Source organism: Psittacula echo, assembly GCF_963264785.1.
Source record: "Psittacula echo genome assembly, chromosome: 23".
NCBI classification, from domain to species: Eukaryota; Metazoa; Chordata; class Aves; order Psittaciformes; family Psittacidae; genus Psittacula; species Psittacula echo.
The window spans coordinates 3,509,072-3,531,218 of NC_137748.1; the positions used below are offsets into that span (position 1 = coordinate 3,509,072).

Genomic DNA, 22,147 nt, shown 5'->3' on the forward strand with positions numbered 1-22,147 from the left:
TGGGTTGGTTGGTTTGTTGGGTTTGGTCCATTTTAATGCAGCAATAACTCATTAGGGAAGCTTCTTGAGTGCCTTGGGAAGGTTGTGAAATGAGTGGTTGCTCCATATGAAAGTCATAACATGGCACGTTCCTCAGAAATGCATAGCAAGGATTTCTCCCTACGTGAGAAGTTGTGTAACGCATGGGAGGAAGGGGGAAGGATGGGCACGTAGGGAGCTGAAATTGCCTTTCTGAACCCCTCTTAATGCCTTTTGATTTCTAATGAGAGCTGACAGTAGCAAGAAGTGAAGGGAAGTGAGGAGGAAGCTGCAGCACCCAAACTGCTGCGAGCCCCCCACCCCAGTAACCCTGACTTGGAAAGCCAGTGCGGATCGCTCCCGGCTGCTCGTTTGACCTGACCAAAGGTGAGCGTGTTGTGGCCAAGTGCTCTTCCTCTTTACAAGCTCTGGTTTGCAGTTTCACCTTCAGCTCTGCCTGCAGTCTCAGAACAACAACCAAGGGGCAACTGATAGCGGAACACAGCTTTGTCCTCAGCCACTTGTGTGCCACTGCCATGCACTGCACGTATGGGAGTTAAAGACTATGGTGGTGTATTCATTCAGATTGGTGGTGTATATTCATTCAGATTAGTGGTGTATTCGTTCAGATTGGCGGTGTATATTCGTTCAGATTGGCGGTGTATATTCGGTCAGATTGGCGGTGTATATTCGGTCAGATTGGCGGTGTATATTCGGTCAGATTGGCGGTGTATATTTGGTCAGATTGGTGGTGTATATTCGGTCAGATTGGCAGTGTATATTCATTCAGATTGGCGGTGTATATTCATTCAGATTGGTGGTGTATATTCGTTCAGATTGGTGGTGTATTCATTCAGATTGGTGGTGTATATTTGTTCAGATTGGTGGTGTATTCGTTCAGATTGGCGGTGTATATTCGGTCAGATTGGTGGTGTATATTTGTTCAGATTGGTGGTGTATATTCGGTCAGATTGGTGGTGTATTCGTTCAGATTGGCGGTGTATATTCGGTCAGATTGGTGGTGTATATTTGTTCAGATTGGCGGTGTATATTCATTCAGATTGGCGGTGTATATTCGTTCAGATTGGTGGTGTATATTCGTTCAGATTGGTGGTGTATTCATTCAGATTGGTGTTGCGTTTGCAGCTGCACAATACCCCTGCAGCCGTGCACTGAGCTGAGAGCTTGCAGCCCATTACAAAATCGCTTCCAGTTTTGCTTTTCCACCAGGACTCCAGCCTGTTCGAGTTCCTTCTTCCCCACTAACTCAGTGCAGGCACTGAACTGAAGTGGTGTTTGTGTCCTTTCCCTATAAAATACCGGTACATTTCATGCAAACCTCGCAGGCTGTGAGAATTACTTCACACCTTTAGCAGGAAGCCGACTTTCTCAATCAGCTTTGGTTCAGACAAGGAGGAATGGTTGTAAAGAGACCTTTGTGGTGGTGGTCACTTGAGCAGCCAGGCTGGGTAAATTTAGTGTGCAGCTGTCAGACGAGTAAAGAACCCTGTTGTGCAGATGTGGAACCTGCCTGCCACCGTGTGAGTCAGTGACAGCGGGGGCCAGCGCTCTGCTATTTCTGACCCAGACAACTGCCCCCAGCACAGGATCACCGTTTCCCCTTTCGGTTCTTCTTAGCTCTTCTGCATCATTTCCTCTCTAAGGTTTTTCAGGCATAGATAGTGGCTTTAACCATAAAGGAGATCACAATCGGTTGCCTCTTTGTGGTTGTATTTTGCCTACCTACGGGCAAAAAGCTGGGGACACGATAAAATAGCAACTGGGGAGTCTTGCTCATCCCACAGTGTGTGATCGCTTGAGCAAGGGAGCAGGACACAAACAGAGTTTCAGCTGGAGAGGTCCCGAATAATGATCCATAAAATTAGTTCAGACTGAAAAATGATGCCTTCCAAGCAGCCCAAGCATGAAGGTATCAGCTGTCTGTTAAGCCTCAGGTCTCAGTCCAAAGGTCTTGAACGGGATGTAGGCTTTCATAACTGTGCTCTGCTTCTTAGGTAGCCCCTGTGATCCCAGCAGGATCCCTGCCCCTCCCTTCCACAGCACAGCTCCTGCGGAGTGCTACAAGGAAATGCATCCTATGTGGACAGCGGGGTTGGATTTGCCTTTAGCTGCGCACTGGCTCAGATGCCAGGGGCAGGAGAGCACCAAGGAGGCAGTTATCTAACTGCCCATTCCGTGCTGTAATGGAAAACGATTCATCAGCCATCACCAAGGAAACAGGGAGCAGGTCAGAATATGCTGCTTTACCTGGACTCAGGGTTTGGGTTCTTATAGAAACCGTGTCTTTAGTGTAGTTAATTCCTAGGAAAATTGCTGCTTGGCCTGAAATGTTGGCTGGGGTTCTGTGAATCCTGAAGCTACTACCAGAAAACAACTGGATTTTACTATGCAGTGACTCATGGATTGTAATTAACTCGGTTTAGATGTGGATTGTCACTGCTGACAATAATCCAGCCACTGCCTGCTCTGTACAAAACTGATGGTAGATGGAGAAATCCAGTTGCGTTTAAACCAATGTAACCCGTGGTACATTGTGGTGCTGGCTCTTGGCTTTTCCCGTCCCACAGAGAAATCATTCCCCAGGGAGCTGCAATTTAATCTATGTGCTTTCTGTTGAGGAGAACTCTGCAGTGGAGCCACTGGAGGAGGATGAGCCAGGAGATGGCAGTGGAGCTGATGGCTGCCTCCTTCTCCAGGCAGCAGGTGAAGCGGATGAAGGAAGGCAGCTTCTGCTCTGCCAGTATCCAGGTTGGAATCTGAAGTAAGTTACTGAAGTAAGAAACATCTCCAACGTGCAGCTTGTTCCTAACTCATTGCTAACGCCCTGGTCCCTCAGGCTGTCACGTTGCTGAAGTGCTTCCCTAATGAGAGCCACTGAGCACTGTGTCCATGTTGCAGTGACTTCATGGCTCTTGTCAGCCCAATTGTCTGAGCTCCTTTAGGAACTGCACTGAGACTGAGCCCAGAGTTCTGTCCTCCAGTGTTTTCCAAACACACTCAGCAACTGGAGGCTGCGATGAGACGTTTGTCACCCCCGTCAGTCTCTTCAGAAACCATTGTGCTGATCAGTGTCAGTTATGTTGGGTGATTGGCAGGGAGTAGGAGGCTTTTTAGGCTTGGTTTATGGCAAAGCAGACTGAGACTGAACTTGCTTCCATGGGTGAGAATAGGATTTCCAGCAGGATGAGGGCAGCGTGCTCTAGGAGAGCTGCAGGTACTGAGAGCATCACCTTGCTCTGCTCACCAGCACGGTGGTGTGAGCATGGCCAGCGTGTCCTGCGTGGAGATGAGCAGTGTTACCTGGGCATCTCCTGTGCCACCTCAGCAGACACTCATCCCATCGGATGAAAAGCCCAGTCTTGCTGCCTGCATTTCCTGTTTTCTCCATGTTGTATAGAACATATATATATATATATGGAACACGTTGGCTGCTGATGGGCAGTGACCTAACCACTGCTCTGGAGAGTCCTTATTGGTGACTCTCAATGCTAAATACAAAACCAAAGCCCATGTCAACAAGAGAAACACAGGGAGGCTCCATGGAATGAATGGAGCTCGCTGTTGTCTTGCTTGTTAGCTCTTGAGGGTTTTCCTGATACTGACCGTATAAATATTATTCAACCACCAAAACTGTTGCTATAAAAGACACTGTTAGAGAACCCTGTGTTGAGACAGCAGGGAGTGACTGGCTGCAATTGATGGTTCCTTCATCCATGTGCCTTGGAGACTGAGCCATAGGGATAGGAAAGGAAAGCTTTGGTTTTACACGGAGCCCATGGGCACCAGGGGCTCTGACACAGATTCCATGGGTAAGCCATAACCCAGCTTGCTCCGTGCGCTGCAGGATGGAGGTGAAGCAGGGGAGGGATGGGCCACAGGACGGGGATGCTGCGGGCTTTAGCGCTGGTTGTTGTGTGCTGATGCAACCTCGGTGGTGAGAAAACAGGACCTGCTCCAAGGGAAACGTGCCCCGGGCGAGGGCCGCCTGCCTGTCCCGGGGCTGCCAGGAGCCGGCTCAGCCCAGTGCAGCAGGGCTGTCCTCACTTGCTCTCCACGCTTCTTAACAGTGGAAAATCACTGGGATACGAGGATTGCTCCCTGCCAAGCTCCTCCGTCTGCCATGGTTCTGGAATGATCTTTGCCCCACTGCCCCTCAGGGGGAAGGAGATGGGAGGCAGCAGAGAATTTGCCCTTTTGAGAGCCGCGTACCCACTGCTGTGGTTTGAACACGGCTGCTGGGTTCACACGAGCTGGTCTAGCTCCGAAGGTGGGGAATACGTAAGGAGAGCAACCATAGCCCGCACTGCAGGGGAAGCGGGGTGCACTCTGCCTCAAACCCCCTGGATGCCTCCGGCTCCGTAAGGGATAAAACACTCCCCTGGTAGCTGCGTTGGTGCTGGGGGAGGCTGCTGCTGTTGGTACACAGAGGAGGGTGTCCTTTAGCAGCAGGGCGAGGCTGAAGGTCTCAGAATAGCAGCGGTTTGGCTGCAGCAGCGCTCAGAGCTCCGAACGGTGCCAGCCTGGGGGGAATGGAGAGCTTCGGGGGCTACAGCTTGAGCACAACGTGGCGGCCCCCGGAGCAGCGCAGGGCACAAAACCGCGGCCTTTTTGCAGACCTTTGCCCTTTTATTTGCGTCCTTCTATTCTCGAACGCCTTTAATTAAAAGCAAGACAAAACCCAGCCTCTGACGGGCTCTTAACGACGTGTTCTTTGCCCCGGGCGGCCGCGTCCCCTCCCTGCCTGCAGCCTCTGAACAAGCGCGGCTTTATGCGGTTATCGGCACAAATGAGAGGTCCTGCAAAGCCACCGATACCGCGGCACCGCCGCCCTGCAGCCGACGGGGGGACGTCGGGCTGCGGGCGCGCCTCTGCCATTATAACAGCCCCGCTGCCCGCTCCCCCCGCCCGCTTTAGGGAACGCCGGTCCTGGGCACTGCCGGGGCGCTGCTCTCCCCGGTGTTTTGGGGCAAAATCCCCCCAAAACGGTTAAATTGTTTCTTGACGATGGTTTTGCTGATGCTCGGGGGGGGGGGGGGGGAACGTTGAGTGAGCGGCCCCTCCCCGCGGGAAAGGGGCGTGTCTCTGCCTGGCCCCGCCCCCTGTGTGCGGCGCCGGCGCGGCTGCCATTGGCTGAGTGGGCTGTGACGTATGCGGACTGCGGTCGTTCCGCGGGGCTCCGTTTGCGTCGCCTTAAAGCGGCCGCGCTCGCGGCAGCCCCGGCAGCGGCGCCGGCCCCGCCGCACCGAGCACCCGCCGGTACCCGGCCCGAACAACGGCCGAGGGGCTGCGGCCGCCTCCGCACCCGCCGGCACCGGGGCGGTTCCGACCCGGTAAGGAGGCTCCGGGGGTTCATCGGTGCGAGGCTGCCGCTGCCGGTACCGGGAGGCGCCGACCTGGCGGGAGGCTCCGAGGAGCCGTGCTCCGGGTGTGGGCTCCGCGAGGTGCCGATCCGCTGCGGCCGGTGCCGGTACCGGGAGGTGCCGATCCTGAAGCACCCTGCGGGGAGCGGGCGGCTGGTGCCGGTACCGGAGGGTCTGTGCGCGGGTCGGGACAGCCGGTACCGGCAGGTGCCTCCCGGCACCCAACGTGCCATGAGTCCGCCCCGTTGCGGCTGTCACCGGTACCGAGAGCGGCCGAGCGTGAGCGGGGCCGGGGCTCGCCGGTGCCTGCACCGGAGCAGCCGCCGCTGTCACTCGGGGCTGGCGCCGGTGCCCTGGAGGGCGCGTGCCCGGCGGCGGCTCCGGCACCCCAGCGGGGGATCCGGTTTCGGACTCCCCCCAACCCGGCACCCGCCGCCCGCAGCGGTTTTGGGGTGAAAACCTCGTGTTTCGGGGTTGTTGGGGGCAGCGCAGAGGCCGCCGTGGCTGCGGTGACGCTGCGGGTCGGGGAGCAGGCACCATAAACCCGGGGTGCCCGGGACCAAGTCCCCGTTCACCCGATGGGGTGAAGCAGGAGCCGCGGGGCAGGGGAAAGGGGTGAGGTGGCACCGGGCAGGGCTGGCTGAGACTCCCCGAGCAGGAGGACTTTATCCTCTTGGTTTGCCCTGAATACTGGTCTGGGAGGTGGGCACATGCGTTTGCCAAAGGTCAGTGGTGAAATCAGGGTGAAAAACGTTAAAATCGGGCAAAAGCTGGGTCTGGCTGGCGAGAAAATCGAGCCCCGGGGCTATGCCTGCGGCTGGGAAATGCCCCCGCGTCCCCTCAGCAATTCCCGGCCCCAGGATCGGGCGCTGAGCCCCATGCGGAGGGCGGGGGTGCAGCTCCGCACCGCTCCGCTGCGCGCAGCTTGTCCTGCCCTGAACCCTCCCCAGGCTTGAGGCTGCGGTGATAACAGGGGTGGAGAGAGCAGTGCGGGGCCTGCTGGGGACAGGAGGATCCCGGAGGGCTGGAGGGGTCGCCAAGGGGAGGGGATGAACCACGCTGGAAATGACTCTGGGGCTGAGCCCAGCAGCTCCTTGCTGTTACCCAGAGGGTTTCGCTCCGCACCCTGAGCTCGGTTGGATCCTTTTCTGTTTGATGGGATTAAGGAGCAAATCCCTCTCTTCTGTTCTGTTCCAACATCCAGGCTTTGCATAATGGTCGGAAGCGCGGCCGCTTTTCCCTTGGCTTGGAGGGACTCCCTGGTTTGTGGACGCTGGACGGACGCGTTCCCGGGAAGCAGCCGCCGGGTGAGTCATCTCCGTGCAGAAATAGCTCTGCTGGGAGCAGGGACACGATCCCAATGGGATTCACTTCTCCCTACTCCGGATGGAGCCGGCTGCGCCATCCTACTGCGCTACCGGTGTGCCCATTGCCGGGATTGGAGTCACAGAGGGCTGGGAGCTTCCCTGTCCTGCATGGGGCAGAGCCAGGGGTCAAGGTCGAGGTCTCCCTTTTCTGTATCCTAAGGGGAAAACAGCACATAGGGAAAGGGCATCATTTGCCCCGCAGCCCCCAGAGGCTGGTGGTAAATCCCATCCCGGGTCTTTGTTCTCTAAATAACTCTGGTTTAGGTTTTAATGTCTCCTTTGCGTAAAAGCAATGCACCTTTGGATGCAGTGAGTTGAGGGCTGAGAGCAGAAGGCAGCTCCTGCAGGAGCGTGGTGGGATGCTCTGGTCTCCTGCTGGTGGATGGGAGCAGCATTGTCCAAGCGGACTTCATGGATTATCATTTTCCTTAGAAATCCCATAGAAAACGGCCCAGGGGCCCCTTTCCTCCTTACTTACTCCTGAAGGGAAGCTGAATCCAGCAGGCTCCATGCAGCTGCACTGGGACACCAGGGCAAGGAGCCCAGTGCAGCAATTGGGAGCAGTTGGATTTATCCCTGCTGGGGCTCACGATGCTTTAGGAAGAGCAAAGGAGCCCTGGGGAGCCGCAGGGAACCCCAGTTTGGGTTGAAGGGACCTCAGCGCTCATCCAGCTCCAAGCCCTGCACGAGCAGGGGCATCTTCCACTGGCGCAAAATGCAAGGACCTTGGGCCCAGAAGAGCTTTCCCAATGCGGGTCCCCGTTGTCCCTTCATGTACCCACAATGGTGTCCACAGGGTCAATGAGCCCTTTCCCTGTAGCACAAAGTCTGCTCCTTAGGGCTTCAACCCAAGTTCTTTTCTCATCGCTGGCAGCTCTTTAGGGCCTAAAAAGAGACCAAAAGGACAATTCCTCTTTCATGTTTGGTCTTTCTCTGTTTCTCTTGCTTGGGACCTGCAATTTGTGGTGGCTGATCCCACGCCCAGGCTAAATGGAGCATTCCTTGGCTTCAGATGATGTCTGCAAACACCCCTTGGCTTCTGATGGGGGCTTCTACAAAGCGATGCCTGGTGTTTGGCTGGGAGGCTCCCCAAGACCAAGCTTTCCAGCTGGGCTCTCATTGCGGGTGCCGCCGAGCTGCAGTTGTGCTTTGCTCTCTCACCACAGTCCTGAATAGTGCTGGTGCCCAAAATAGGTTGGTGCTGGGCTCCCGTCCAGCCCAATCCCCCACAGATCACCTTCGGCTGCGAAACCCTTCCTGCTGCCGTGCAATGATGCCCAAATCACTGCAATGCTCCCAGCCCGGCTAAGCTGCGCTGCTGGCACCCAGTTAAAGTCACCCCTGTCCAAGTGGGTGATTGCTCTGCCTGCTTCATGCCGGGAGGATGCCTCCATTGAAAAACCCATCCCGAACTGGGATAACAGTGGGAAAACAGGAGGGCACCATTGGAACAGAGCGTGTGGTGCTGGGGTTTACGGCTGAGCCGCTCTGCTGCCTGCTCTCATGTGCGGCAAAGCCCAGGCACTCGGGGGAATTAAGAAGGCTCAAAAGCATTAAAGGGGCTCTGCAGAGGCTCCTTTAATTCCCCCATTCCCGGGACCAAAGGTCCCGAGTTTGGGAATTGGCTGCAGGACCCGGCTGTGCCATTTGGTGCCAGACCCATTGACAACCCCCCTGTTCTTGGTGCTTTGCAGGCAGAGGAGCCCTGAGCGCTGCCTTCAGCGAGACGCTGCCCGCAGAGTGATGCTCTTACCATGAAAAGGTGCTGTGAGGGCGTGGGGCTGCCATGCCTGTTTAAGGTCAGTGCCGTTCGCACCCGCATCGTCCCCTCTCAGGAGCAGGAGTTGGGTCCCCATCCTGCAGGTCTCCGGTCGGGATCATGGGAGCCGCGGGAGGTGCTGCAGGGGCCGTGGTGGCTTTAGGAGGGAGGCACCGCGCCTGCTTTGGGGGTTAGAGCGGGGCAGGAGGCAGCTCCGAGTTATCCCAGGCTTTGTGGTCCCTACAGAGCCCAATGGGGGGGAGCTGTGCCCGGGTGATGGAGCAAGAATCAACTTGCAAAGTGTTTTCCTGTTGGGAGGAGCCAGACTCATCCTGCAGGGACACAAACCCCTTTTTGGGATACCCCTTTGGGATAAACCCACCCCTAAGTATCCCGGGGGAGGACGGATGCGGTGCTTGCTAAGCCCAGTGACCCCTTGACTGCAGGAACAGGATTAGCGCTGACAAAATGAGCTCTTTATAGGCAGGATAAAGGCCTCAGGGCCGGGCTGAGGGATGCCAGCAGGGATTACCCCCCCCCCCGGGAGCCTCGCTGGGCTCAGCTGCAGGGGGTGAGTTGGCCAAGGAGCATCGCAGGGCTGGCAGCACCTTGCTGCTGTGGTGCCACCGTGGCTGTGCCAAGCGCCTCGCGCTAACGGTGGGCATCATCCTGCACCCGCAGGGTGTCGGCATGGCCGGGCCCCGGCCCCCCAGGTTCCTCCTTGTCTTTGACTTCGACGAGACCATCGTCAATGAGAACAGCGACGAGTCCATCGTGCGCGCGGCGCCGGGGCAGGCGCTCCCGGACCACATCCGCCAGACCTTCCGCGAGGGCTTCTACAACGAGTACATGCAACGGGTCCTGGCCTACCTGGGCGACCAGGGCGTCAAGATGGGCGCCTTCAAGGCCGTGTACGAGAGCATCCCGCTGGCCCCCGGCATGCCGGACCTCTTCCAGTTCCTCTCCAAGCACCACGAGCTCTTCGAGATCATCCTCATCTCCGACGCCAACATGTTCGGCATCGAATGCGCCCTGAAGGCAGCCGGGTTCTACTCCCTCTTCCGCAAGGTCTTCAGCAACCCGTCCAGCTTCGACAAGAGGGGGTACCTCACGCTGGGGCCCTACCACAGCCACAAGTGCCTTGACTGCCCGGCCAACATGTGCAAGCGCAAGATCCTGACCGAATACCTGGCGGAGAGAGCCCAGGAGGAGGTGGAATTCGAGAGGGTTTTCTACGTCGGAGATGGTGCCAACGACTTCTGCCCTGCGGCCACTTTGACTGCCGCGGACGTGGCCTTCCCGCGGAAGGGCTTCCCCATGCACCGCATGACCCAGGAGATGGAGAAGAAGCAGCCGGGAGCCTTCCAGGCCGCTGTTGTCCCTTGGGAATCAGCTGCGGAGGTCGCCCGCTACCTGCAGGAGCTCCTCAAGAAGTGTTGATGGCTCGGAAGAGACCTGGGCGCTAGGAGAGGATGGGAGAGGAGAGGCCTGGGGGGGGTCACGCCATGGACCCCCCCGCTCATCGGCACCGCTCGCTTGGCCCCCGCTCCTGGGCTCCTTTCCTGCCTTTCCTCTCCAGCTCCTTCCTCCCCGCTGAGAAAAGCACTTTCTCCAGGTCCCCCTGCCCCATCCAGGTGAAGCCTTCTCTATGCACTCGGACGCCTGCCCATGGGTGTTTGCCAACACTAAAGGTGATTTGGGACGGGGGACGGGGGGGGTTTGGTTTTCTTCCCTTCCCCTTTTGTCTTCACAAGAGCAATTCCCAAAGGACCAGGCTGGGTCCTCCCCACGGCTGGGCCCTGCACGCGCTTCCTCGCGCCTTCATCCTCCTCACCCGCCCGGCCTCGCCACGAGCTGCCTGCTGCTGCCTTCACCCCGATGCTCGAGGGCTCTTTGCCTCTTCACGAGGCCACTGGAAATGGAACCCAGGCAATCTGAGCTGCCCGAGCTCCCCTTCTGCATCCCAGCCCCGCTCCTGCCGATGGAGCCATCATCCCTTGGGACTTTACTCCCTGAACACCCCGGACACGAGGAGCAGGAAGCCTTTGGGAAGGTGGCACCTTGGGAAACGCCTCCTCCAGCCCATCCCCAGGGCACGGGCACTGCAAGAGGAGGAGCTGCCCTTGCCTTCCACTGCCATCCCCTGCTTCTGCTTCCAGGGCAGACTCCTCCTCATCCCGAGCCATCCCTGTGTCCGCTGGTTCAAACCAACCCCGCTCGTACCCTGGGGGTGAGTTTCCCTCCTGACCTGGTTGAGAGGTGCTGAGCCTCCCCCGGGAGGTCTGGTGCTGAGCACTTCCCCTGGCATCAGGTCCCCTTTCCCCTGCCCCCTCAGTATTAATCGCCCCTTCCAGTTGCACTCTGCAGAGGGGACCTTCAGTATTTGCTGCTCTCTGGTGTTGGCTTCTCCCGGATTTATCCACAGCCTTAAGGGCCCCTGAGGGTGGTGGAAACCCCTCCAAAGCATAGGAACCCCAGCACAAACCTGAGCAGTGATAACCAAAGCAGCCCCAAGTTGTTCCTCCTCTTCCTTCATTCCTACCCCCTCTCCTCTGTTCTTCCTCCTCTGGACCCTGTTCAACTGTGTGGAACTTAAAGCCATGGAATTAAAGAAATGCATATCTATGTATATGGATACAGAGCTATATATTGCAGAGACACGAGGTGTTTGTATCCGGGACATAAACCTGGGTGTGGAACAGCTCCATACGTGTTTGTTTCCCTTCCTTGCGCTGCTGAAAGGTGGGGATGGGGATGGAGGGGGAGCAGCAGCGTGGGGCCAGGCTGCAAGCGATGCTCTGTGGGAGGGAGCCCCTCAGGTACCCCTTTGGTGGGGGATTGAGCCCTGGCTCATCCCTTTCTGCATCTCACAGGGTGCCCAGAGGAGCTGTGGCTGCCCCATCCCTGGCAGTGTTCAAGGCCAGGTTGGACACAGGGGCTTGGAGCAAGCTGCTCCAGTGGAAGGGGTCCCTGCCCGTGGCAGGGGTTGGAGCTGGAGGAGCTTTAAGGTCCCTTCCAACCCAAACCGATTCTGTGGCTCAAGCTGATGGGGAATGGGCAGCAGGTTCCTGGGGCTGGGCGCAGCGCCAGGATCAGCCCATGGGGACCAACGTTTCCATCCCTGTGCGAAACCTCCCCAGTACCAGCAGCAACCAATGCTGCTGCCATCAAACACACAAAGGAAGCGCAGGGGATGCTCTGGGGGCTGAGCAAAGCCAGATTCCAAGGCGAAGCGCAGCAGGAGCTGATCCAGGTGGGGATGATTCCTGGTGGGAATGCGGGGGGCTCACAAGGGCTCCACGTAATTGCCAGGGAAGAATCCCGCTTCCTGGCCCATGACACCCTCGCACCAGCCGTCCGAGTAGCGCCGGGTGACGAAGAGGAGGGCACCGGGCTGGAAGGAGAGCTCGTTGTCCTTCTGCTGCGTGTAGGGGTACAGGGCCACCACTGCGAGAGGAGCAAGGGAAGGGCCATGGAGCCACCACGGGGACAGGAGCAGACCACGGCGCTGCTCTGTGCTCATTCCAGCCCCAGGGCTGTGATTTGGGCTCAACCAGGAGCCCCCCGGCAGAGATCAGGGAGCAGGGGATCCGCGGGACCTTTCTCCACGTAGCTCTGCGGGGCCCAGGGAGGCTCCTCTGCAGCAGGGGGTGGCGGTGGGACCACGTCCTCGAAGTCAGGCAGAGCTGGAGGTGACGGCGGCGGCAGCTCGAGGTCATCGGGGGCTGCAATGGCAACGGGGGGTGAGGGACTCCATGGGGGACAGAGGCCACATGCGCTCCCCGTGTCCCCATGAGCCCCCTGGGACGAGCAGCCCCGGGCTCACCTGGGGGCAGGACCTCCAGCAGGAGCAGCTCCGGGTGCCCAGGCAGCGGTGGTGGTGCTGGGATGGCAGCGGCGGGCACTGGGCACGGTCCTGGCAGGGCCGGTGGCAGCGGTGGCGGTGGGGGGGGGATGATGCCTTCACTGGGGGCCCCGCTGGAGCTGGGGGGCAGCAGTGACAGGGTCAGGGTGAGGCCAGGCTGGGGCCAGCTTTGCCCCCTCCCATTGAACAGAGACCCTCGGCCCATGCCGGGGCTGTTGTCACTCACTGGTGCCGGAGGTCCTGATGTGTGTGCAAACCCCTTCCCCATCCTGTGCCCCAACCCTCCCCACCAGGGACCCTCTCCAAGGGTTTGATCTAGAGCCCAGCCCTGCCCAGAGCAGCAGATCCCCAGACCCCCGTTTGCCATCAAACCCCCCCTGCAGCAGATGGGCAGCGGCTGCCCTGGGCCTTCCTGACCCCCCCCCCCAGGCCCTCCCAGCCTCTCGGCAGCACTGGTACCTGATGGAGATGAGCGAGGAGGAGGAGGAGGCCGTGGAGATCTTGCCCTCGGGAACCACCGGCGGCCGGACGGGCTCAGGGATGCGGGGGCACCTCCTGTGGGCAGAGCAGGCGCTGAGCCCCAGCCTGGCTGCTGCGATGGGGACGGATCCCCAATGCCCCCAACCCCGCGCCCGTCCCCACCCGAGGCTCACCCCAAGGTGCCCGCAGCCTGCGCCGATGACTTGGTCCCCTTGCGAGCCAGGGTTCCGGTGCGGGAGAGCTGGGTGCTGTGGTCCTGCGGGCGCAGGGAGCGCGGGGTGACGGCAGCGGGGCCGTGCCCCCCCATGCACGGGAAGCAGCACCCGCAGCGCTGCGCTGGGACCCCCCCACGGGAGCCGCGGGGCGGAAGGAGCCGAGAGAGGCGCCTGCAGCGTGGGAACCGCAGCCCCAGCGCTGACACTTCCCCCCCCCGGCCCCACGGCGGCTCCGTGGGGACCGAACCCCCCCCAGCGCCTTCCTGTGCCGGTGGTTTCGGTGCTGGGAAGGACCCGGTGCGGGTGAGAGCGCGGCTTGGCTGAGCCCCGGGGGCCGCGCTTCCCCTGAGCTCCATTGGGCTGTGCCCCCCTCCCTCCTGGGACCGCCGAGCCCCAATGGGATGAATGGGGGGGACGGGCAGAGCCCCCATTGAGCCTCTGTGAACCCATCAGGGCAGCGCTGGCAGCAGTGGGGACCGGGAGCCCCCACCCGAGCCCTCACCGCAGCCTCGGGCTCACCTTTATGCCGTGGCCGATGTCGTCCAGGACGCTGAAGTTGAGGGGTTTCCTGTAGTAGGGCTCCAGGCAGGGCGGGCTGGGGGGGGCCACGACCTTCTGGCAGGACGGGAACCTCTTGCTGATGGTCAAAGAGCCGATCTCCCGGCGGGAAACCTTCTCCTTGTGCATCTCAACCCGCTGCGGAGATGCTGCTGTCACCACTGCCCCATCCCGGGTCCTCCCCACCTCCCTTCCCAGCCCTGTCTGTAAGGGAGGGATTGCAGGGCTTGAGCCTGAACCCCACAGCCCAGCCACAGCCACAAGGGTAGATCCTGTTCTGCTCCATCATAAGTGATGCCCTTGATGCCAGCACAGCAGATCTGCCCCTTCCCAAAGCAAGGAACAGGGCAGGGGGATGTGTGAGCCGCAGCCACCCAAAGCTGTTTTCCTGTTGCTCCCAGTGTGATGCTGGGGTCCCGTCTCCTCCCGTGGCTGGAAAAGCTCCAGGCGACTTCCAGGTACCAGGAAGAGGGCGGGTGGTGACGGGAATCCACATCGGTGTCCCCAGGCTCCGGGACGACAGAGCCAACCCCAGCAAGGGCAGAGCCAGGCCAAGGCTCCGAGCCCCATTGCTTCACTTCAGAGGTTTCCCAGGCTGTTCCCATGGGATCCACTGGGATTTGTGAGTGCCCAGACCAGGAGAACACCCCAGAGACCAATGACCCAGCCCCAGATGGCCTCCTCCCCCCTGACACATTGGGAGCCACCAAGGACACAGTCTCACATCTCCACTGCCAGGTGATGCTGCAGGGGGGGGTGAAGGGCTCTGCATGACTTGGGGGGGGTCTTTGTCCCCTGTGAGCTGCCCAAACCCCCCTTTCCCATAGCCCCCAGCACCGAGGGGTCCAACCTGGGCCACGCAGCTGATGTCGGCCTCCACCTTGTGCAGCTCGGCCGCCCGCAGGTCCAGCAGCCGCAGGAAGGCGCTGGCCAGGCTGCTCACCTGGTAGCTGACACTGGCCAGGGACTGCGTGCTCAGCGCCATCGTCTCCTCCAGCGCCTGCCGCTGGTCGCTCGCCTGCAGCGGGGGGCACAGGGGGTGGGATGGGCCCGGGGACCTCCACGTGGAGCCACAGGGTCCCTTCCTTCTGCTTTCCAAATGCATCCAACTTCCCCCGGCCTCCCCGGCACCAGGGATCCGCAGGTGCCTCCCTGCGATGCTGCTGCTTTGGTACCGCTCCCTTGGGGACAGCCCAAGGTGCCCCCAGCACCATGGGGACAGCAGCTCAGAATCCCCAGTTAGAATGGGTTGGGTGGAAGGGACCTTAAAGCTCCTCCAGCTCCAACCCCTGCCACAGGCAGGGACCCCTTCCACTGGAGCAGCTTGCTCCAAGCCCCTGTGTCCAACCTGGCCTTGAACACTGCCAGGGATGGGGCAGCCACAGCTCCTCCGGGTCTCATCACGTTTCCCCTTCAGCTCCACTCCGGTATCTCCAACCCCTCGGGAGCAGCCTCGGGGTCTGGCTTGAGCCCATTTCACCCCAAAGGTCCCCATCCCTCCCTCAGTGGGGACCAGGAAGGAGGGGCGACGCTGGTGGTGGCAGCGCTTCATGCGTGCTCTGTGCGCACAAGCACCCGGTTCACCTCCGCACTGCCAAGAGGCACCCCCAGACCCTTGGGGCCAGCAGGGTTGGTGTCACGGGGGGATGGTTCCCTTCATCCCAAACGCACTCTGGGAGCTGAGCACAAAACCCGCTGTGGGGCAAGAGGGGAAACTGAGGCACAGGAGAATCCCCAAGCAGCAGCACCGTGCATTGGGTAAGGGTCGCTCAGGCTCCCATCTGCAACGGCAGAGCCTTCCCATCACCGCCCAGAGACCACCAACGCCTCCAGTGCTGCCGGCATCACCGCAGGGCTCACCCCAGCCGGTCCCAGTCCCCTCACCTGCAGGTAGTTGCTCTCGCAGTACTCGGCCACCCTTTGGAGGTTGCAGTGGTGCTCACGCAGGACCTGCCGCCCCGATGGGATGTGCTGCAGCAGCTGCTCCAGCTCCGCCATGGTGCGGGCTCTGCTCCCACTTCCTCCCTGGCGCCCCGGTTTGAAGCTGGCGGCCGCGCTGACGCAGGACCCAAGGGGCACCCCAAGGGCTTGGGGCCCACCCCGGCCCCGTCACATCACAGAGAGCTGGGGAGGAAGCCTCAGCCCCACGAGGGACGTGCGGGGGTCACGGCAGCAGCGGCGGCAGCGAAGGATGTGAGTCATGGACTGAAACCTACCCTGACCCCCGTGTCTGCCACCGCGTCCATGCACTGCTGCTGCTGCGGGGCTCAGCCAGGCAGGGCCATGCCGCTTCCCTTCGCCTCTACCAGGCAGGCAGCAGATGCAGCTCAGCACCACCCGCCAAGTGCCCCCAGGGAAGTGCCCGTCCTCCCCTCGCCGGCGCAGCGCATCCTTTGCTGCCCACAGCTCACAGCCCTCGGGAAAGGCCGGGCAGGAAATCCCTCTCCCCCCGCAGGTGCTTCCTTGGGGCCTCCCCTGCTCTGTCCTCAGCCCCAGCGCCTCTGCACCCACCAGATGGGAGCAAAGCCCATGTCAGGGCTTGGCCCTTCCTGAGCCTGTGGCCCCACCAGCACAGGGATGAGGGAAATGATGAATTTCCTCTGGCTCCTCACACCCCGGAGGACCAAGAGCTGCTCCCGGCCCCCAGCGAGGTCCCCTGGCCCCTCTCCTCTTCCTCCCCTTCTCAACTCAGGGAAAGCTGCTCCGACTCCCTCTGCCCCATCCAGGGCAGGACACGGGGCAGGAGGCTCCATTCCTGGCAGTGTTCAAGGCCAGGTTGGACACAGGGGCTTGGAGCAAGCTGCTCCAGTGGAAGGGATCCCTGCCTGTGGCAGGGGTTGGAGCTGGAGGAGCTTTAAGGTCACTTCCAGCCCAAACCAGGCTGGGATTCTATAGCACAGGCACCCATGGCAGGGGTTCAAAGGCTTCCTCCCCCATCCTCCCCCTCCCCACAGCCCCACCACCGATTACCCTGGGCTTTGAGGCTAATGCCCAACACCTGACCAGCTTATTCTCCTGAGTCTATTATCAGCTTAAGGACCAAAGACATCTGCTCCCCTGCACCCTCCTGCAGAGCTGAAGGAGTCCTCAAGCCTGGAGCAGGAGAACAAGACCGCAGCCAACTGCATCTCCCCTTGGATGGGTCTCTGAGCATCTCCACTGCTGAGAGGGGCAGCCCCTCGTCCCCAGAGGTGAGTGACTGCTCCCTCCAGGCACACATCGCATCGTGGGGTCCCCCTGGGTTAGGTCAGCAGCACGGCTGTGCCGTGGCTCTTGGCTCCTTATGCTCTGCTACATGCATCTCCTGGGGCATGGATGGGGAGAGGAGCAGCCATGAGCAGCCACAGAAAGCCAACAGGGTCTGGGACACCCCAGGTTTAAAGCCCAGTTCTAAGATGGGAACAGATCTCAGGACAGGGCAGCTTGTGCAGGGATCTCACACAGCCCTTGCATGGGCTTTTCCAGCCCCCGTGGCCCCAAAATCTCCTAGGAGCAGCCAGCAACGCCTCTGGGTGCAAAGAGGCAAGTTCAGAGCAAGGAAGGGGCCATAATCAGCATTATCGGGGGGGGGGAAGCACGGAGCAGCAAGGTCTGGTTTGCAAACCTGGCATCCAGGTTCTCTTACGAGGCTCCTGCTCTGACAGCCCAAAGGCAGCAGCCTTTTTCCAGGCTCAACCCCACTCAAGCAGTCACCTCAAGGCTTGTGGCAGCAAAGAGCTCTTTAGAAACCAGGCTGGGTCCTCCTCTGCTGCCCTCCAACCGCATCAGTCACCCCGTGCCTGCTGAGACCAAGGCAATGGCAATCTGGTTACAGCAGACGATACAAGAAGGGCTCTAAAACCTTATAAAGGTTTTCCTTTAGCATCAGCCCATCTCTCACCGTGAGAGGAGCTGAGACATCAGAGGCATTTGCAATACCAGGAGGGCTGAAGCAATGGTCCTGATGTGCCTTAGGAGAAGCCCAGCTGTACACTAATGAGCTGTTTCCCCGTGCTTACAGGGCAAAATGGCTCAGGACATGACAGAGAAGGAGCTGCTGAAGATGGAGCTGGACCAGCTGAAGAAGGAGGTGAAGAACGAGAGGCAGATGGTGAGTCCTGAACCAAAACACATCGGGGCTGTTCCCTGATTGTGCTGCAAGGGAAAAGAGCCACAACCCCGGCAATTAAACCTCCAACAGGCAGCAGCGTGTGCACTCACACCTCCCCTCAAGGCAAACAGCCCCCATCGGGCTTAGCCCTGTGTCCTTAGACCCCAAGAGGTGCCCCCAGCACTGTGGGGATGCTCCCAAGGACACCCCATGCTGGCTGGGATGCCCATGGCCATGGTTCCCCACTCCTGGCTGCACAAACGGGTTTGCAGGCAGCTCTGCCATGAGGAATGGATCCTGTAACTCCCATGGAATGTCTCCTTCCTTGGCAGATCTCCAAGACCGGCAAAGAGCTCAAGGAGTACATCGAGTCCATGGCAGGAGAGGACCCGCTGCTGAAGGGAGTCCCCGAGGACAAGAACCCCTTTAAGGAGAAGGGTGGCTGCACAATAAGCTGACCCCGCTGCTGCTGTCACCGCTGGGCACAGGGATGCTCCCATGTGCAAGCCAAGACTGTCCGATCCTGCTTTCCCTGTAGTCTGCCCTCGGTCCCGGGGAGTGCGGGACCCAAGCGTAGTGCATCTAAGGGCCAGCAAAAGAAGCCAACCAAAGAAGAACCCCCCCCATTACCCCACTGGCACGGAGATGAGGGTCAGCAGCCAGCACGGCGCCGGCTCTCGTGCTCTCACAGCTCAGCTGCACTGGGTTTCCTGCAGGCAAAACTTCTGCATTCTGAGCAGGCAGCAGCACCCTGGGCTCTACCGAAACCACGGAGCCGGGTTCAAGCAGCCCAGGGCCGGCGCTGAGCCCCGCTTGCTGCAGCAGGACCGTGCCCAAGCCAGTTCCTCTCCGTGCAGCAGGCACAGGAGGGGTAATTCCCACTGCTCTGAGGTCAAACCCCACCGCTCACTCTCGCTTCCTCCCCTGGAAACCCCCTGGCAGCCATGGGAAGGCAAGGCCAGGTCCTGCCTGCACACGTGGGGCTCTGAGCACTGCCTCTGCTTCCCATCAGCTCCCTGCTGCTGCCACCACCAGGCCCCAGAGAGGGGCAGAGGGGCTGCAGAGCCCCATCCCACCATGTCCCAGCCGTGATGGGGATGGCTTGGAGCAGGCTGGCGTCAGCAGCTCCTCGGAGCAAGCAGGGCAGGACTCACCAAGCCCTAAGCTAGCAGTGCCAGGCTAGGATCCTCCTGCTCCCAAGGGCAAATCTCATCCCCTGCTTGATAGAAATAAGCCAGCTTCTGTGTTCGGGAGGGTGTTGCTTTGGGGAAGTTTTGGGGCTGTTTGGGGTTTTCTTTTTCTAATCAATCACAGCTACGTACGATCTTTGGGGAAAACACTCCCCAGCTTGCCCAATCGTTTTATTTCAGCTCTTTTTATTTGCAGCTCTTCTTATTTATGAAGGTCCCTCAGGTCCTGTCCCACTTCTGCTTCATGCCAGCCCACCTCTGTCAGCACAGCAGTTCTGAGAGCCCAGATCTGTTCAGCTCCACATATACCATGGCAGATTCAGACCCAGCAAAGACAAAGGCTGCAACCTCAGGGCAGGAGCAAACCTCTTTCACTCGGTGCTCGGGAAGGGGTGATGGTGCAGCCAGTACCTGTTGGGAAGGGTGCGGGTGTACCACGGTGCTCAGGCTCCAGGAGCACATGGAGATGGGCCTGGCCCTCAATTCAATGCTGTGCTTGAAGGGAAACTGCTGTCAACCCCACTTGGAGCAGCGTTTTCCTGCCTGCTGAGCCACGGCTTGGTCCCATCCATGGCCAACCCTGCTCAGCACTGCCTACGGGACCCCTTCAGCCCCAGCAACGCCCCAGGATAGGGGTTTCCTGGCAGGGACTGACGCAAGGAAGAGGCTTTTCCTCCCCACTGCTCCCTGCAGCAGTTCCGGCACTCACCTACCTCCCTAGCCAAAACCGACCGAAACAAGGTGGTTTTGTTCTTTCCCGCAGACGCTAAATAAACCCGACAGCTCCACCGCGGCCTCTCTTTCCTGCGGCGGCACTAGGCAGGGGTTGGAGAGCGGCTCCACCGGGGCCCGCGGAGCGCCAGACCGGCGCTGCCTGGGCTGCAGGGCCGATAACCCGGACGCAGCCGGGTCTCCTGCGGGGACTGACCCGTTAATCGACGTTAACCGGCTGGAAACGTGCGTCAGAGCCGCTAAGCCGCTGCTGAAGGGATTCGGGACGCTTCTGGCCCAAACGGCGGCTTAAGCCCGGGCCGACGCCTCCCACAGTGCGCAACTGAGACCCGCCACTGCCGAGCTCCTACGCTCTAATGCGGCGTCGCTCAACAGACAGCGGGGGGAGGCGGGGCGGAGGGCGCTTCCAGCCAATAGCAGCGCGGGGACGTGAGACTGACAGCCCGCAAAGCCAATCAGCGCTGAGAACTGGGGTAGCGCGCCCCGGCCTCAGCACCGGCCCGCCTCTCTTGCGCATGCGCAGTCAAGACCCGGCGCCCCCGCACAAAATGGAGCCCGACGGGTACCGGGGGTGGGACAGGTACCTCCGGTTGCCTTCCATTTGCCGTCCCGCTCCGCCCCGCTTCACGTCCGCCTCCGCTGCGTTACCGGAACGGCGGCGGAGAGAGGCAAAAAGAACGCGAGGTCCCACCGAGATTTGAACTCGGATCGCTGGATTCAAAGTCCAGAGTGCTAACCATTACACCATGGGACCGCTGCGTAACGTAGGTGTCCCTGCGCTCTTACTGTATCCCGGTGCCCGACGCCGTCGTGATGCTCGCTCCCGTTATCCCGCTGTTGCGCCGATGGGATTCTGCTTCCTATCCCTGCCTTCCCGCTCCGGTACCGGCAGTGCCCGTTCCTCGCAGCGGGCAGCCTTCGGACCCCTCCGGGCGGCTCAAGGGCACCGAGAGCGACCGACCGGTCGCTCTCGGTGACCTTGAGCCGCCCGGGAGGGGTCCGGAGGCTGCTGCACATCCAGGACGCAGCGGCACCCCCCCCCCCCATCACCTCCGGGATAGGAAATGATATCAATTAGTCCTTAAACCCCCGTTAAATCACGATACCGGCCCCGTTTGGGTGCTACAGGCACCGAGGACAGTTCGGAGCATCCTCTGGGATTGCCTCCGAGCTTCACTGCTGCTGCCTGCACTCAGTCATCACCAACTGAGTTTTCCTCTATTTCTCCTTTATTTTTCCTCTTTTCCCTCTTTATTTTCCCTATTTCCCCTTTAGTTATCAAATTTTTTTCTATTCCTCCCCCTTTTTCCCTCCATTTCTCCCTTTATCAATTTTTCTCTATTCCCCCCTTTTCCCTCCATTTCCCTTTATTTCTCACTTTTCTCCCTGTTTTCCCTTTAAGTCTCTATTTTTCTTCTATTTCCCTTTTTCCCTTTATTTCTTTATTTTCCTCTATTTCCCCCTCTATGTCTCCTTCATATCCTCTATTTCTCCATTTTCCCTCAATTTTCCTCTTTATTTCTCTGTTTTCCTCCATTTCCCCCTTTATTTCTCCTTTCCTCCCCATTCCCCCTTTATTTCTCTATTTTCTTCCATTTCCCCCTTTATTTCTTCTTTCCTCCCCATTCCCCCTTTATTTCTCTATCTTCCTCTATTTTCCCCTTTATTTTCCTATTTCTCTCCATTCATTTCCTCTATTTGTCCTCCATCCCCCCTTTATATCTCTATTTTTCCTCTAGCCCTCCTTTATTCCTCTATTTCCTCCTGTAATCCTCTATTCTTTCCTCTATTCCCCCCTTTATTTCTTCTTCTCCATCCCCTACCCCCGTACAAACACACACAAACGCTTTGTGGAGGGTTTTTTTTGCTCATTTGTCTTTTTTTCCTCTTTATTTTTCAATGAAACAGTGGAGTGAAGCGGTTTGTGGCAAAAAAGGAAACCAAACCAAGGAGAAAAAAACCACCTCACTGGAAGAGCAACGGAGCCCACGTCCATCCAAAACCCCAACTCCACATCCAAGCCAACAAACTGCCTCACGCGAGGGGACAAGGCAAGAACAGGGATGAGAAGAGAAAAAAGGAGGAGAGGGAAGGGGAGAAAAGAAATCAGCTGAAAAGAGGAAAAAACAATTCTCAACACAGGAAAGCACAACTGAGCTTCGGAATAGCCTCAAGTTGCATTGGGGCGGCTGCCGGGAAGAGCAGCACCCTTGGGTGCACCCGGCTGGTGGATGAGGAATGGGTGCTCCCAGTGATGCAGAGTGATGCAGCACCCCCAGTTCAGCTCGATCCCCGCCTCACTCTGCCACCAACCCCACCAAGCCACTGGAAAGAGAAGGAAAACCATCCCATCGCCTGCGATTCCAACAGCAAAAGCCAGGCTTGGACCGGGCTGGGGAAGCAGGGAGGATGGAGGTGCACTGCTATGGAAGTACTGCTATGGAAGTACTGCTATGGAAGTACTGCTATGGAAGTACTGCTATGGAAGTACT

General features: G+C 59.3%; 3 protein-coding genes across 3 annotated transcripts; 2 read left to right on the forward strand and 1 right to left on the reverse strand.

The window, feature by feature from the left end:
* Positions 1 to 5,231: 5,231 nt before the first annotated feature.
* PHOSPHO1 (phosphoethanolamine/phosphocholine phosphatase 1) lies at positions 5,232 to 11,154 on the forward strand. Its single transcript, XM_080633606.1, has 4 exons — positions 5,232 to 5,369; positions 6,604 to 6,706; positions 8,461 to 8,565; positions 9,207 to 11,154. The coding sequence occupies exons 3-4, from the start codon at positions 8,521 to 8,523 to the stop codon at positions 9,963 to 9,965; spliced, it is 804 nt and encodes a 267-aa protein (XP_080489732.1). The 5' UTR covers positions 5,232 to 5,369; positions 6,604 to 6,706; positions 8,461 to 8,520; the 3' UTR covers positions 9,966 to 11,154.
* A 342-nt stretch (positions 11,155 to 11,496) lies between these two features.
* On the reverse strand, positions 11,497 to 15,827 carry ABI3 (ABI family member 3). The gene is made up of 8 exons (XM_080633603.1): positions 15,528 to 15,827; positions 14,494 to 14,661; positions 13,605 to 13,781; positions 13,044 to 13,126; positions 12,850 to 12,945; positions 12,352 to 12,509; positions 12,125 to 12,250; positions 11,497 to 11,972 (listed from the first exon to the last, which is right to left on the reverse strand). The coding sequence occupies exons 1-8, from the start codon at positions 15,639 to 15,641 to the stop codon at positions 11,812 to 11,814; spliced, it is 1,083 nt and encodes a 360-aa protein (XP_080489729.1). The 5' UTR covers positions 15,642 to 15,827; the 3' UTR covers positions 11,497 to 11,811.
* A 1,822-nt stretch (positions 15,828 to 17,649) lies between these two features.
* GNGT2 (G protein subunit gamma transducin 2) lies at positions 17,650 to 18,191 on the forward strand (the record flags this gene model as incomplete). The annotated part of the gene is made up of 2 exons (XM_080633610.1): positions 17,650 to 17,733; positions 18,066 to 18,191. The coding sequence occupies 2 exons, from the start codon at positions 17,650 to 17,652 to the stop codon at positions 18,189 to 18,191; spliced, it is 210 nt and encodes a 69-aa protein (XP_080489736.1).
* Between the last annotated feature and the right edge of the window lie 3,956 nt (positions 18,192 to 22,147).

Coding starts and splice junctions, on each gene's coding strand:
- PHOSPHO1 (XM_080633606.1), top strand. CDS start 8,521: ATGAAAAGGTGCTGTGAGGGCGTGGGGCTGCCATGCCTGTTTAAG. Junction 8,566..9,206: donor GGCTGCCATGCCTGTTTAAG/GTCAGTGCCGTT, acceptor CTGCACCCGCAG/GGTGTCGGCATGGCCGGGCC.
- ABI3 (XM_080633603.1), bottom strand. CDS start 15,641: ATGGCGGAGCTGGAGCAGCTGCTGCAGCACATCCCATCGGGGCGGCAG. Junction 12,510..12,849: donor TCCTCGCTCATCTCCATCAG/GTACCAGTGCTG, acceptor GCTGCCCCCCAG/CTCCAGCGGGGCCCCCAGTG. Junction 11,973..12,124: donor GCAGAGCTACGTGGAGAAAG/GTCCCGCGGATC, acceptor CTCCTCTCGCAG/TGGTGGCCCTGTACCCCTAC.